At 41.3% G+C, this 16,610-nt stretch overlaps 1 protein-coding gene across 2 annotated transcripts in view; it reads right to left on the bottom strand.

The window, feature by feature from the left end:
* Window positions 1-16,610, bottom strand: part of CIAPIN1 (cytokine induced apoptosis inhibitor 1) — a 68,754-nt gene that overhangs the window by 31,240 nt on the left and 20,904 nt on the right. For both annotated transcript variants that reach the window (XM_030203575.1, XM_030203574.1), the window contains exons 4-5: window positions 12,089-12,159; window positions 9,444-9,612 (exon numbers count right to left, since the gene is read on the bottom strand). In XM_030203575.1, the coding sequence (XP_030059435.1) occupies window positions 9,444-9,612; window positions 12,089-12,159 (240 nt within the window). The remainder of the gene's footprint in view (window positions 1-9,443; window positions 9,613-12,088; window positions 12,160-16,610) is intronic.

Below are 16,610 nucleotides of genomic sequence, written 5' to 3'. Positions count from 1 at the left end.
AGTGAAATGTTTAAAGTTTCTGTACCACAGATTGGCGCATAAAAGAAACTGGCAGATACTTATTTTTGTATGGAAACAGCTTAAGTAACTGCGGGGGGGAAAGTAGTCGTACGCTACCCGTAAGTAGTTGACGGGTACAGGTGCACAGTGCACAAGTAATGTGGGTTCGCACAGAGGAAGAGTGTATAGGCAGGGGGCTATCAGACACAAGGCCCTTTTGCCTTTTGCGATGTATTCTCTTGACTGTATTGGTTATGGTGTCACAGGTCTTATTATGTAATAGCCATTTCCTTTTGTGTACAATGTTATATAAACCTCAATAAACAAATTTGAACATAAAATGTATCTTCTATAGATCAAGTGCGGAAAATAAATATATTTATTTGTTGGGCCTTATTTTTGCATATTCAAGTGGACTAACAACCACCACAATACTTTGTTCAAAGAATAGGAAATTATAGAGCATTTACCAATGGAGACAAATCAGTATTTAAAAATTATTAAAAAAAAAAAAAAAAAAAAATCAAACCTCTTGAATCTGGTTTCTTATGCTAAATTTGGTTGCAGAGCATGGAGATAATTGTATAAGTTCAAGAAGATTACTGTCTGAAACGATTTCCTTTATAAGGTTTATGCTGTCCATTTATTTTTCTTTGATAAGTGAATTCAACTATGCAATAAGAGGGTAATTTTATAACAAGATGTCTAGGCAGGAAAGGTACAATGAAAAGTATTTTCAAAGGACATAAGACTTATAAAGTTCCCTAGGTTGTGTGTGTATGTGCCTTTATAAAACTGTCTCCCTAGAAAAAAGGTATGTTTTACCCCGGATTCTATATAGTGCAACTTAAGTTGTGCACGCAAATCCAGTCGTATTATGGATTTGCACGCACAACTTATGTTTCAACAGTTTTTATTGATGTCAAGTCAAGAAGTACAAAACTATCTCGGCATAGCAATATAAGCACAATGATGCAACATCCATAATAACAGTACCACAAATATACCTTACTGCTTACAATCATCAAACTTTTAACGTTTTATCCTCTCATCGCTTCTCGTACTATATTTTATATTTAGTTTCAGTAACTTTTCTTTGCTGAGTCCACAGTTACAATAGTACCTTAAAGATTCGAGATTTGGAGTCCTTTAATGGGCTAGCATGTGTCTACAGCATTGAACTGCTGTCTCCAATCGTTTATTTTTGAGTTCTTTAATGCATTTTTCTTACATGTACTGCCGTGTTCCAGATGCAATGACCACCCTGTTTATTGTTTTCTTTGTGTCATTACTATATTTTTAAAAAAATAGGTAAAGATTATCTATAGCATTGACATTCATAGATCAAGGGTCACATTTAAGGCCGATGAAGGGCTCAGATTGTTCCCTACTTATACTTTCATTTTAGTACTCCTTTTGGCATCCCATCGGACTCTCTCCCCCCTCCTCCCCCCCCCCCCATTCCCCTCAAGTATTACCTCCCTTCCCCTCCCTTCCATTCATTCTACATTCATCCCAACTCATTCAGTACCTGGCTTCTAACTTTAGGAGCTATAACATTCAAATATGCTTTCCATATTTTAATAAAGTGTTGCCTCCGCTTTGGCGTATATCTAGCACCTTTTGCCTCCCAGAGCATGAGCGCGTGTAGTTTGTTCCTCCAATACCAGTATGAGGGCGGTACGTCCATCAGCCAATGATTCAATATACATTTTTTCCCCAAAATGCAGGATTTACTTAAAAATATCTTTTCTTCCCTCGTCCCTGATGCCCACACCAATGATGAACTAAACATTATCTGTTCAAATGTGAATTGCACCCTAAATCCCAATGTCCCCGAAACAAACCGAGCGAGAGCCATCCAGAACCTCCAAACGGGTCGACATTGCCACATCCCATGTGCCAAGGAGGGCGTGTCCTCTCCGCATTTTAGGCATCTATCTGCTCCCGCCGCTCCTGCATGCCATGCTTGCTTGCCCGAGAAGTATGCCCTGTGTATTGATCGAAAGTGGCACTCCTGCAACTCCGCACTATGTACTACCCCTGTTAACCCTTTAAGCGCAGCCTCCACCTTCCCTTCTGCTATTGTGCTCCCCACCTCCTGCTCCCATCTCCTCACTACTTCACCTATATTCCTTTTGGGTTTGAATTGTCCCAACGCTTTATGAAACCAAGATATGGAGGTTTGTCCTACTGCATCCCCTCTCAGGAAGTCCCGAATTTTCCCCCCAAACTCCATTGTGAGTGCGGATCGAGGCAATCCCCTATGATAATGTGCTAACTGTAAATATGCCAGCCTGGTCATCGGACCTCCGGCACACCTTCTTTCAAAGTCTTCATAAGATAGCAATGAACCATCTGCTTGGAGAAAATTCTCCAACAGTGTTACCCCCTGTCTCTCCAGGTCTCTAAAAACTCGGTTTTCTCTTCCCGCTGGGAACTCTACATTGCCAGTAATGGTCAGTAGCACACTAGTCTCCGGATCCTGTCCCCAATTGCCCAGCAGTGCCCTCCAGACTTGTCTCAGCGGTCTCAGTAACACACTATTTTTCACCAGTGTCGGCAGCCCCTTTCTCCCCATATGTAATAAACAGTTCAGGGACCATGGCTTAAAATATGCGCGTTCCCACTGCATGTCGGTATATGTAGACGTGCCCAGGATCCAGTCTTTCACATGCCTTATCAAACACGCCTGATTATAATCCTTCATGTCAGGCATGCCCAATCCGCCTCCAACTTGTGTCCCATATACATGTTGCCACCTCATTTTTGATTTTTTCCCCCCCCAGCAAAATCGTACCACGTGTCTCTGCAAAGTCTTCAGATCTTTAACCAACAGTTTAATTGGCAGAATCTGTAGTACATATAGCCATTTGGGGAAAATAATCATCCTATACAAGTGTATCCTGCCCATCAATGACAGCGGTAACGACATCCATTTTTCCAATTGTGTCTTGGTTTCTCTAATCAAACTTGGGACATTGGTTTTATATAATTGTGTTGGCTCCATTGGCATGTTGATACCTAAATACTTGAATGTCGTGTTCGCTTGTCGTAACTTTGTTTGATTCCATACCTCTTGTCCTAGTCCCTCATGTGCTAGGGCCTCTGATTTTCCTAGATTCAATTTGAACCCCGAGAAGTCTCCATATTCCTGAAGGCTCTCCATCAATCTTTCCAGTGACCTCCGGGGCTCAGTAATCAACACCAGTAAGTCATCTGCAAAGGCTGCAGTTTTGAATTCCTGATCTTGTATTCTTATTCCCTTGATTTCTACATTGTTTCCTATTTCTCGCAGTAGTGGATCCAGAGTCAACACGAATAGAAGTGGCGACAGTGGGCAGCCCTGCCTTGTTCCCCTACTTATATTGAACCATTCTGAGCACAGCCCATTCACATTGACTCTCGCACTGGGATCCTTATATAGCATCTCTATTGCCTGCACAAAGAACCCCTTTATGCCATAAGCCTTTAATGTCGCAAACATGAAGCCCCAGTCCACTCTGTCAAAGGCCTTTTCGGCATCAAAGCTGATTAACATGGCCTGCTTGTCCTCTTTCTTTACTCTCTCCAATGCCCCAATTATCCTTCTCAGGTTTTTAACTACTTTCCTGCCTTTCACAAAGCCCACCTGTGACTCCTCCAGCAAGTCCGGCAAAAACCGAGCCAGTCGATTGGCCAATATCTTTGCTATGAATTTTGTCTCTGCGTTCAGTAGGGATATAGGTCTGTATGACTCTGGAAGATGTGCCTGCTTGCCCGGTTTTAAAATGACTGTTATATGAGCTCGATTTAAGTGGTTGGGCATTTGTCTACGTGCAATCACCAAGTTAAAAACCTCTGAAATTATCTGCCCAATTTCCGGTCTTAGTATTTTATAAAACTCATTACAGAGCCCATCAGGGCCTGGCGCTTTACCAAGTGGGCTTTGCTTTAATACCCAATCTACTTCATCCTCTGTTATTGCGGCGTTCAAAACCTTTAGGTCATCAGCTTGCACCTTTGGCACATCCACACTCCCAAGATATATTGCACTAGGTTTCACTATTTCAGCTTGTGGCTTATATAACTCTTCGTAAAAGTGCTTAAAGATCTCTGCTATTTCATTGTCTTTATGTTTCAGTTCTTTTTGCCTGTTTACCAATGAGATCACTTTCCTGGAGCCCACCTGTTTATTTATTAAGTTCGCCAAGAATTTCCCTCCCTTATTAGCAAATTTATATAGTTGATATTTATAATACACTGCCGATTTCTGGACCTGTTGTTGCAATAACTCATTAAGGGCTTGCTGTGCCTCTAATAACCGAGCCCGCAATTCTATCGTCTGACTATGGCCATATTGTCTTCGCAATGATACTACCTTCCGTTCCCATCCTAGCACCTCCCGTTTCCGTACCTTCTTCTGGAAACTGTTATAGGCTATTGTTTCCCCTCGGAGAACCGCTTTGGCGGCCTCCCAGAAGAGGACTGGGTCTTCCCTATGTACTTCATTCTCCTTCTGATATTGTGCCCACCTATGCAGTAGTTGGGATTGAAATTTATTATCTCTATACAGGTAAGTAGGAAATCGCCATGAGAAGGTTCCCCGTGACTCCCGCTCCAGTCTCAAGCCTACTGAGACCCAAGCATGGTCGGAAACCACTATTGGTCCAATCCTCGCCCCCCTAACTTGTGTTAACAGTTCCCGCGCGATCATTATGTAGTCAATGCGTGATAGCGTGGAATGGGCCCTGGACAAGTGCGTGTAATCTCGTTCTAACGGGTTTAAGGTTCTCCAGACATCCACCAACTCCAGGGCTTCCTCCAGCATCCCCAGACCCCTCTGATTCCTAGACAGCTCTCGCCTGGTCGGATTAGATCTGTCCAATTGCGGATCTCGTACCTCATTGAAATCTCCCCCCATTATGATAGGTCCCTCTCCCATATCCTGCATTCTACGCATAAGTTGTTTATAGAATGGTTTTTCAAAGTTATTAGGTGCATATATGTTACATAGCAATAAAGGTTGTCTCTCTATTTCTAAGGCCACCAGGACATACCGCCCTCTCTCGTCCTTAATTAGTTTCTTAACTTTCACATGCAATCCCTTGCGTATCAAGATTATCACCCCACCCTTCCCATCTACTGCTGGGGCCTCCATGATTTCACCCACCCACCATCGCTTCAGCTTTTCATGTTCTTCTCGTGTTAAGTGTGTTTCCTGTAAGAAGGCTATTGTTGTTTTCTGGTCGTTTAAAACTTTTAGGATTTTTTGTCTTTTTATTGGGGAGTGTATGCCCCCAACATTCCACGTTATAACTTTTATTTCTGACACCTCTCAGGAGTATTTTGACCTTCCAACTTCTGTTTCCAACTTTTAATCACCCGAGAGATGTCCCAGCCTCCACCTCCCGAGTTTCCCTTCCAACATTCCTTCTCTCTCTCTCCATATCTGCCGTTCTTCACTTGTTCCCAACATTCATACATCTCATTCATCCACATTCGTCCCAGCCTTCTGTCCCCCTCTTGTCCATTTTCCTTATAGCTTCCCGACCCTCCCTCCCCCTCTCCCCCCACCCCCCCCCTCCCCCCACCCCCCCTCCTTTCCAACCCTTTTAACATACTTTACCCCAAACATGCCCTGAGGCATCGCGACTTCCGTGTCCCCAGGCATAGGACACTCTCTTGTTGTGCTAAGGGCTCCAGCCCCTTGAGTGCCTTATCGCATATTCAGATTTTTCATTAACTGGTAACTTACATAATTTTCAACTTCAAACCAGCACCAACATGTGCATTATCCATCTTGCAACCTTCTTTAGTCTTCTATTAGAGTAAGCTCAAACTAGTCCCGTTTGGCTCTGCTGGATCTAATTCTTTCAGCCATTATTTCCTCCTTGTTCTCCGTTCTCTACTCTTAGCAACTTGTCAACATATTCTTCAGCCTCCCGCACTTTATCAAAGTATATCACTTGTCCATTGTTTATCACCTTCAACCGTGCTGGGTAAAGGAGGCTAAACCGATATTTATGTCCAAACAACTTAGTACAGATGGGCCCAAATTCTCTGCGCGCTATAGAGACCTTCATTGAATAGTCCTGAAAACATAACACTTTCTTGCCTTGATACTGCAACTGTTTCCCAGCTCTTAGGCTTTGCAGGATCTCTGCTTTATGTGCATAATTCAAAATCTTTAGGATTGCTATCCGTGGTCTATCAGCATTTTCTCTCCGAGCACCCAATCTGTGCGCTCTCTCAATTTTAAAATTACCCACGAGGTCTTGTTTCTCCAGCGCTTCTGGTATCCATTTTTCAAGGAACGTGCTGAGATTTCGTTCGGGCACACTTTCCGGAAGTCCAACCAATCTCAAGTTGTTTCGCCTCGAGCGATTTTCCAAATCCTCCAGCCGCGCTTCTACTTCTTCCAGTCTGCTAATTATTTTCGGCCGCTCCTCCACCACCTTCCGGATCTCATCCTCCGCTTGTCCTAGCCGCTGTTGCGCCTCGTGGAGCTCCGTGACCAACGTGGCCTGCCTCTCTTCCATCCCGTCCAATTTGTCCAGGATCTGTTGCAGCTTCTGCCCTACCGTTTGCTCCACTGCCGCCTTCACTTCTTCCGTGATTTCGGCGGCCCACAGTGAGCTGGGCGAGGGTGAGTCAGGGGCTCCTGTCTCCGCCATTTTGTTATCTCCTGGGCGCGCTCGTTCTTTGGGCTCTTTCCGTCCCGTTTTCGCCGCCATTGCCGCTGTTATCGGGCAGACTTCTGTGCTGGGTGTTTTTATTTCTATATTTACTCGCCTTGTTGCGATTAAGGAAGCTGTTTGCGAGTGCAAGATAATTGGTGTCCCGGAGCAGCTTCACCTTCCGCCTCGCTACTCCATTCCCCAACCGGAAGTCTTGCACGCACAACTTAATTAACAAGTCAATCAGCTCTGATAACTGCGCACTTAAGCAAGTATTGACACTACTTAGCATTAGAATATATGTGCAGAACTGTCTAAGCGCATTCTATAACATGATGCATGTAAATTCTAAGTTGCACAGTTGAAAAGGGGGCGTGGTGGACGCTTCTAAAATCTATGTGTGTTGTTACAGAATACACCTGGTCTGCGCTGCGCTGGAATTTACATTAAGTTTTACTTGGTGCAACTCCCACAACTAAATTTAGTCACGGATGGGTGCTCAGCATATTCTATACATCGTGCAGAAATTTAGGCTTATTCAATAGGCGTACTTTATAGAATATGCCTAAGCTATTTCGTTTCAGTGCAGATTTTTTAGGTGCAATATATAGAATCTAGTCCTTTGTGTAGATCTGCCTTTATAAAACAGATATGTTTTGGGTTTATGTGCCAGTAGAAATAGGCGTATATGGGTATATTTTAAAAAATACACACAAAGTGTTGATCCTGTTCCTGCTCTGCCCACTCTCTACCTTAGGAACACCTATATGTAACCTGTATAATGCTAGATATTTATGCTCACTTTAATCCATGTATATGCTGCAGAGAATTTATAAGCATCTACTTGAGCGTGTAAAATTATGTTCTGTATGCACAAGCCACTTATAAAAATCGTCCTTTTAAGCGCGCAGCCTGCTCTTACTAGGTGACAGATACGAGTAGCCACTACTAATGGAGAAAAGCCAGTGGTACAGATTGGGAATCAGGTCAAGGAACTGTACAGGATTGGTTTACTCTTCACTGTGAGTTACAGCAAGCAAACAATTCATGGAAAAAACAAAGAAAAGATGTCAAAAAAATGTAAGCTCCGTGTAAAGGATTTTAAAAATTGCTTTTCAACTCTATCTGAGTGACCGACAGTGCACTTTCTCATTAAAGTGTATAATTCTGTTTGTGTGAAAATGATTTGGAATGTGTAAGAAGATAAGAAACAGCTATGTGCGGGGAGAGATGGAGCATGTTTCGAGTCCAGGCTGGCCACCTGAACAGAGAAACATGTGACCACATTCCCACATCTCAAGCATTCTGTAATTTTCCTCAACTCTGAAAATGAGTTCTAAGCCTAATAAAAAGGGGAGCTTTGACCAGTGAAGTCAGAAGCTCATCTATGGATGGATGCATTGCATAGAAAGACCGAGACTCTGCCTTCGGTGAAAAAGGGGCTTCTCTCAGCTGATGCAAAAATCCTGGGTGACGTAGTGACCAACGATGTATGTATAGTTTATTATTGCTTCTTTTCCTGGTCAAGAGACTCCTAGCATTGCTTGGATGTAGGGACCAGTGACGTAATGATTGTTTCTTTTTAACTATAGATAGGTATTGTTTCTCCTCAGCTATATAGCCTCATCATTGTGTATATATATCTTAATCATTGCGTATCTTAGACAATAATGACTTATACACTCTCCATTTAAACCTCTAATAAAAATCTCATTTACATAATACGAATCCAAAAGAATCCACAGAAATTCCTGAGTAGTCTGTGTTGGTGCTGTGTCAGTGAGGAAGGCTGTAAAACCAGGTCAGAACAGCGCCGTGTCTTCTAAAAAGGCTAGGCTCCTAAATTTGTGGCCTATTTTAAGCCAAATGTAGGTGCCTAAGTTTGCAGCTGAAAATTCATCTTTAAGATCTAAAAAAGTTATTCTTATAAAATATAGGCCCAACATTCATTTGCTTAGATTTATGAACTTAATTTACTGTTATAATCTACTGCCAAAAATCAGTGTGAAGCTCCTTTTTCCGCTGCCCTAAATCTGCCCCTATTGCCACCCACTTTTTATGCTCCATTAGTTGTTTAGAGAAGTTTGGAGTATAAATTAAAGCATTCAGCTCTTACGAATTTTCAAACTTAGATGTATAAATCCTTTGAATATTGATAAAGCAGGAGTTACCAGACAGACTGATGCAGAGACCTGAACAATGACATGTGGACAGTACAGATGAATTAACTATGAGTAACAAAACAAAGGACAAGCAGAGGAGCACAGCCAAAGGGCCCAAATTGGGCTGGCTTCTCCTAAACCAGCCAAGACACAGGAGAAAACACATAGAACCACAAAGAGCAGAAACCTGGCTGGACAGCAATCCCCAAAAGACTGAACAGCCACTCCTGAGAGCACTAGTTCAAGATTAGCCCATGCCTAACAGCATAATGTATTCAAATGCCTTTTAGTTATCATCTTTGACATTTTGCACTGTGCACAATTATGACTGATGAATGAGACTATAATGATTGTACTCAAATTTAAATAAAGTGCATTAAAGACAGATGTGTATGAAGATCCAATTGGACTCTAGAGAAAAACAGTAAGCTAATTGAGTCAAGATGGAATTTTTTTTCAGAGTTGTAGAACTGGTCACAGATTAATCGTGAGGTGAGGAGATGGAGGGAGTTACCTTTTCTTCAACATCATAATGTGCACTATTAGACCACAAGCTGAAAGAACATCTATAGAGACCTTTATTTTAGTCTTCTTTCAATCTTAGTAACTGTGCAATCCTTACCTGCTGGAGTCAACTTCTTGGCAAATGAAACTTTAAGCTGTGCTGAGGAGCCCACTTCAAAGTTGGGTTTCTTGCCTGATATTTGAATTATGATTAGATTGTTGCCTTGGTAGCCAAGCTGCCGCTGAACAGCCTGCATCTCCTGTGGCGTCATAGCATGCTTTTGCACCTTGACCAAAAATCAGAACAGGGGGTTTAACGAAGAGGCACAGTTATAAGAGTCAAGATTACAAAATAACCTGAACAAGATAACTGGAATAAACAAATTAATTAAAACCTAAAGATAAAGAGACTGAAAATTGCACCAGAGAACAGTGGGAAGACAAATGCAGATTTCTGTAGCATGCAACATCCACTGGAAAGAGTATAAACTATATTACATTGTAGAGCCATGAAACACAACCATGACTCTGACAAACTGCAGAGAAGGAAGTTACAATCAAGTGGGCCGTTCCCATATCAATAGATAAAAAGCTTTATGCCTAACAACTAAACACAGTGGGAAAGGAGAGAAATCATAAAACATTTCCAATAGAAGTGTCAGTTTCAAGCGACTATTCAAGTACTAAGGACGCAGTTAGAAATCAGGAAAATATCGGTAAAAAATATAGGAACAGTCCGAATTATTTTTAGTGGCACTGACTTGATTCAAAAGATTTTCCAAGCATACCTCGACATGTTGCTTGCGCATATTACATGTTATGAGCACCAGAAGGAAATTAGCTTTCACTTGATGCAAGTATTAAGCAAACTAGAAGTAAATTCAAACCTGGACTGGCTTAAGAATAAGGTTTGCCCCTTGCTATGGCATGCACAAACCAAACTCATTCGGAGAACTCATGCACATGGGGGGGGGGGGGGGGGGGGGGCAGGCTACACTAAAGTTAGAATTTTCTTGCTGCAATGATTTAATATGCAAGGTCTGCGTGTACAGCATAAACACCGGTATATTGGAGCACAAAAGAAAAAGTATCAGAAGATTTTTTTTTTTAATTCCTATAGTAAAAGATATCAAACAGCAGCTAAGAAAGCAAATAGAATGTTAGGTATTATTAGGATAGGAATAGAAAACAAAAATGTGGACGTTATAATGACTCTGTATCACTACATGGTGCGACCGCACCTCGAATATTGTGTTCAATTCTGGTCACATCTCAAAAAAGATATAGTAGAATTAGAAAAGGTACAGAGAAGGGTGACGAAAATGATAACGGGGATGGGACAACTTCCCTATGAGGAAAGGCTAAAGCGGCTAGGGCTGTTCAGCTTTGAGAAAAGACGGCTGAGGGGAGATATGATAGAGGTCTATAAAGTAATGAGTGGAGTAGAATGCGTAGACATGAATCAATTGTTTACTCTTTCCAAAAATATTAGGACTAAGGGGCAACACAATGAAGCTATAAAGTAGCAATCAGATAAAAAGTTTCTTCCCTCAACGTGTAAATAAACTCTGGAATTCATTAACAGAGAATGCAGTAAAAGCAGTTAGCTTAGCGGGATTAAAAAAAGGTTTGGATGGCTTCCTAAAGGAAAAGTCCATAAACCATTATTAAAATGGATTTAGTGAAAATCCACTGCTTATTTCTAGGATAAGCAGCATAAAATGTATTGTACTTGTGACCTGGATTGGCCACTGTTGGAAACAGGATGCTGGGCTTGATGGACCTTCGGTCTGCCCCAGTATGGCAATACTTATGTAAGCTGAGAGCTGAAGGGTCTGAGATAGGTAATAATGCTGTGGTGGGAGACAAAATGACTAACACAGAGCTTAACAAAAGGAAGCACAAACAGCTGGGGACAGAGAAAAAAAACAGCTGGGGACAGAGAGAGAGAGAGAGATGAATTTCTTTGTGGCGGATAATAAAGTAATTTTATACAAAGGGCACATGTGCAAAGAAGGCATATAGGTGCATATGCTGCAAATATTTTATAAAAGGTAACTATGTACCTATGTGCTGTTTATATCATTTATATTATTCAATGTGCTAAAAAACCAAAGCCAAGTATGCAGAATATCGTTCCCACATTCTGAAAAATTATCACTCATCAAACAATGCAAAGACCAGAACAGATATGCTTTGAAAATTTAACTTATATACTTGCAAACATTCACCCCCTCCCAACTCTGCCCTATATTCATGGTTGACTACAAGAAACAGATTCCAAATCATCTTGCATTGCACCAGGAAAACTGGGCAAAGTAGATAGGGCTTATCAGGTCCTTCCTGACACCATATTATGTGTTTCTAAGTAATACTCTGTATTAAAATTTGTAAAATGATTTCTATGGAATCCTTTCCAGAAAGTGCATTTGCTAAATGTTTACAGGGAAATTAGTCCAAATTAATTTTTGTCATAATACAAAAAGTTTTAATAAAGAGAATTAAAAAAAAAACAATAGAAAGGAGGATATGGCTCAAACTTTCTCTTACAGTTCACTATTCATGTGTACATTTTAATTGTATTTAAATAGTAAAATCAGCACTACACCATCACTTACACATCCTTGTGGAAGTAGTGATTTGGAATTTTCTTTGTCAGTACAAATGCTTAGAAGACTAAAATCTGACCCGATTTAGAATAGCACTGCTGACATGAAGTTAGCTGAAAGTTCAGAAATCTTCATATTTTAACAATAAACATACCTCTGTCACATCTGTGAGTCCTGCAAGGGTCAAGGCAGAGCACAGTCGGTCCGCAGTCCTCAGAGCACTTCCTGGAACAAGGAAGTAAGAAAGGGAAGATGACAGATCCCGGTATTCAGTGAGGATCTCTTAAGCACATTATAAAAAAAATCATTGTATATTTCTTGGATCTCTGATCTTTAAAGCAGTTCTCAAAGGCCACATTCCGCCCCACCTCCATAGACATTCTGTATTTTTCTCTCTTAGCATTATTCCAGAATTCTTGGACCTCTCATCTTTCCTGATTAACAAAGAGGACAGACATTTCCATAATGTATTAAGGAACTAGCTAGATTACCTAATGCAGAGGTAGACTGATACCCACATCATTCAAAATGCAACCAAAACAGGTTTCTTCCTTCAAGCATCTTGGGATCTTTACAGGGTTAATTAAGTTCCTTTATTGTATTTCTATAGACCAAAAGCAATAAATGGATCTCCGGAGTGGTTGAATCTTGTTTAAAACTCTAAAATGGAGGCTGTTCAGTTTTATCTGGCATTGCAAAAGTCCTAGGGTAGCCTTTAACATCCTTTGCTGGAATAAATGGGAAGGTGGGATGGAGTTTTACTACTGGGTGTCAAGACCATCAAGCGCCATGTGGTGGTGCTGAGGTTTTGGCCCAATGAGTTGGAAGCAGTTAGAGGAATTGCAGGAAGGTTTCTTCCTTCTTCTACTGATGGTTTCCCCACAAGATTCCCAAGGAGTATACAAGATCCTGCAGGTCTGCCCTATGGTGATGCATACAACTGAGATCTGTGTCAGGTGTCTGCCAAAAATTGGGCCTCTGGGATGGGCCTCTTTCTCCAATCTCACCACTGAGTAAGAACCCAGGCCTTTTTAATCATCTTTATTAGGTCAGCGCTGCAATACACAAACAAGTATCGAATCGCTTCTCCCAGGCCTTTTCTAGTCTACTTTTTCACCAGCTATGGGGGATTGGGAACAAAAGGGACTATCAAATGTCTTTCAATTAAATGCGGGAACAGCAGTTTAAAGATTTAAGATTACAGCGGGAGTTTCATCTGGAGACCCATTCGGAAAATGGCGGAGATTTTGCAATGTTTGGGTGAACAGAGTTTGCGGTATAGCTGACCCAAATCAATTTGTTCTTGTGTGGAAAGGAAGTGGGTCTCTTGGATATATGACATTATGCTTGATGCTGTCTTGACCTCTGAATCGCTTCAGCATATAGTGGCACAGTGAAACAAGGATTGGGGAGTCATGTGGCCTACGGTCTATTTGGTGTCCGTGTGCTGTCAGCAGGTGGAATTCATGTTTAGACTAATGCAACGTACCTAATGTCCCCTCTTTTTTATGCCCAGTATGCAGGTGCAGTTTTCAACATTTGCTGGAGGTGATGTGGGGGCCTCGGTGATTTCTACCATATGTGATCGAGCAGGACAGTGGTAGTCTGTTCCTGGAGAAGAGCATGTAACAGGATAAGGGCGAGTTTGAAGAACACTTGTCACTTTTAGCTCTCTTTTGCATGCAATGAGGTATTGGTGGTATGTACAATTATGGAGAGCTGATCGGGAGCTTGTGGTGCACCGCATTCATTCAAATATACTACTACAAATTCCACACTCACTTTGTTCTCACAAGTGCTGGAAATAGCTTCATCAAAAAACTGACTTAGGGGCATTGGTGAACAACTCATGATGTTTTAGAACAGGTCCCATTTTATGCAATAAGTCCTAGTTAATAATAACTGAGGTTAACAGTAAAATCATTTATTTTAATAGTAGCCCACATTCATAACTTCCTCCTTATACTTTTAAGAGGAAAATCAATCTGTATAATAAACTGTCTGTAGTCGACAATCCAAGATGGCCGCTTGATCATTTGCTGCACCAGACGCGCTTGATTGAGCACAGCATAGCAGTTCGGAGGGAACTGATTTCCCAGTTATGGGGAAGCAGAGAGGGAAAACTCGAGTGCCTCCCTCTACACCGAGTGGAACCCACCTTCAGAATCAGCCGGCGCTGGAGCGATACGGGGTGCTTCTGGGGCCGAGTAGCACTTCTTCCCCTGCTTTCGGGACCGGGGCCCCCGCAACCAAGAGGATTGGAAGGAGAAATTAGGTCTGCGCTGCTCTCTCCAGAAAGTGTGGGACCAACGCAGCGAGGGAACCCGTTTTCCCCGTTGGAAGGCTCAGGAACAGCCACGGTGGAAGAAGAGACCGTGAGTAACCTGAGAAAAATTGTTAACGCCCCCCTTTTGGCTTTAGAAGTGGGAGTAATTCAAAAACCTCCCGTGGTGACTTTAGAAGCACTCTGGGACCTATCTGCAACCATGCATGCCTCTTTACAACAACAGACTTTGAGAAATTCATCAGATATAAAGACATTATCCAGTGTGTCCCTCCAGCAAGCACAAACAATTATAAATAGAGTTTCCAACTTGGAGAAAATTGGAGGAAAAGTGCAAACAATGGAAGCCCTTAATCAGGGAATGATTAAGGACAGAGACTATATGGCAAGACGTTTGGAATACCTGGAAAATAAATCTAGAAGATTAAATTTGAGATTTACGAATTTTTCTAAGTCTCCTCTGATTTCCCCCATAGATATGGTAAAAAAAATATTTGATGGAGACTTTGGGTATGTCGAGTAAAAACTTACCCCCTATTGTGCGAGCACAATATTTGCCTAATAGAACTAGTGCGGAGAATATTACCTCTCAACTCAATAGAGGGAACGAGATGAACTTGACATCCTTCTTAGAATTCTCATTGGAGGTTGTAACTCAAAGACTAACATTACTAGTTGTTTTTGCTTTAGAAATGGATTGGGACGCTCTTTTGAGGCTTTCCTTTAGGCACTTACAATCAACTTTGTTTGGCTCAAAAGAAAGGTTATATCCAGATTTGGCGAGAGAAACTCAGAAATGGCGAAGTGCTTTCTTAGCACTATGCCCGAGAACTCTCGCCATAGGAGCTAACTTTATCTTAAAATTTCCTTGCATATGTAGAATTGTGTATCAAACAAATATGTTTGTTTTTTGACCCAAAACAATTGATAAGATTTTTTGGTCTCTAAAGAGGATGTTAATGTAACAGTTGGGTCACCAGACGACACTGCTAGATAGGCCAAGGGGAGAGATGCTTCTTGGTAGCAGCAACTATTACTTTATCTTTTTGTATTTTCTTTAAAATCTTGGATCATTGCCTTAAATTTTATGGTCGATAGTTAAAGGAAAATAATTTCTATTTAAATTTTCTGTTGAAGGATTTTTGAAATTGCTTGTATGTCTGTGACTCTTAAGAGTTTGTTTAAAATAAAAGCTGATAAATAAAATTTTAAAAAAAACTGTCCGTAGTCTTGTTAGTTCTCTGCAGCTGGCATACACCCTGTTACAGTAATTTATGTGCATTAAGACCATCGTTTGGACTAGCATGTGGAATATCTCTCTGAGAAAGTTATACCTTATTCTCCTGAGTTTCCACATTGTTTCAAACATTTTCAATGTGGTGGTCAGGATCTATTGATCAAAGGATAGTTTACTGTCCAGAGTGATTCCCAATAGTTTCAGATTTTCAGCTATTTATTTATTTATTTATTGCATTTGTATCCCACATTTTCCCACCTCTTTGCGGGCTCAGTGTGGCTTACAATAAGATATGAATAGTAGAAATACATTTGTAACAACTTGGATATGGAATACATTGTGCAGAGTTGTGTGAGACATTCGATTATCATTAGGAATATAACAATGGGACATCTATTGGGTAGATAACTCCATCTATGTTGATGTTTGTAAAGGTATCGCTGCATTGAGGAGATGTTAGCATCAGGAATTGGCGGGGGGGGGGGGGGGGGGGGTTCGTGATAACTTTGAGTTTGAACGAAGTGGTCCATGATTCTAGGCCAGATCTGTCTATGCTGTCCTCTAGTTTTTTGTTGAATGGGATGTAAATGGACACGTCATCAGAGGTCAGGAAGGGATTAAAACTGTTTTTTGATAAAAGTATGTGCAAAAGATGTCATCATAATGTCAAACAGGGTAGGAGAAATGGATGATCCTTGGGGAACTCCACTTTCTGCTTTCCATCTTTACTTGACAGGTTCTGGAAGTCAAAAAACCATCATAACCACCAGAGTACTTCTCCGACGATTCCGATTTTATGCAGTAGCCTCAGAAAAACCGAGTAATCGACCATTTCAAATGCTCTTGGCATGATGAATTATAAGAGAAGGGTGTTTTTTTTGCCTTTGCTGATCTCGTCCCTGAGATTTGCTAGAAGAGTGAGAAATCGGGGCAGAATCCTGACTGGAATTCACGCAGTATGTTATATTTAAGTCCTTCCACAAGCTTCATCATGAGAAGTATGAAGGCCACTGGTCTAATTTATGGGTTTGTTTCTACTTTTTTTTCTCATTCTTTATTATCGGGGTTAGTTGCTTTTTCCTGTTATGAACAAGCCAGATACGATCTCAGCTGTTCTAAGAACTGTGTTGGGGCCACTTGCATTAGGTAGCTAGG

Source organism: Microcaecilia unicolor, chromosome 5, assembly GCF_901765095.1.
Source record: "Microcaecilia unicolor chromosome 5, aMicUni1.1, whole genome shotgun sequence".
Taxonomy (NCBI): domain Eukaryota; kingdom Metazoa; phylum Chordata; class Amphibia; order Gymnophiona; family Siphonopidae; genus Microcaecilia; species Microcaecilia unicolor.
The sequence above is the reverse complement of the archived record's forward strand: the minus strand, read 5'-3'. Positions and strand labels throughout refer to the sequence as shown.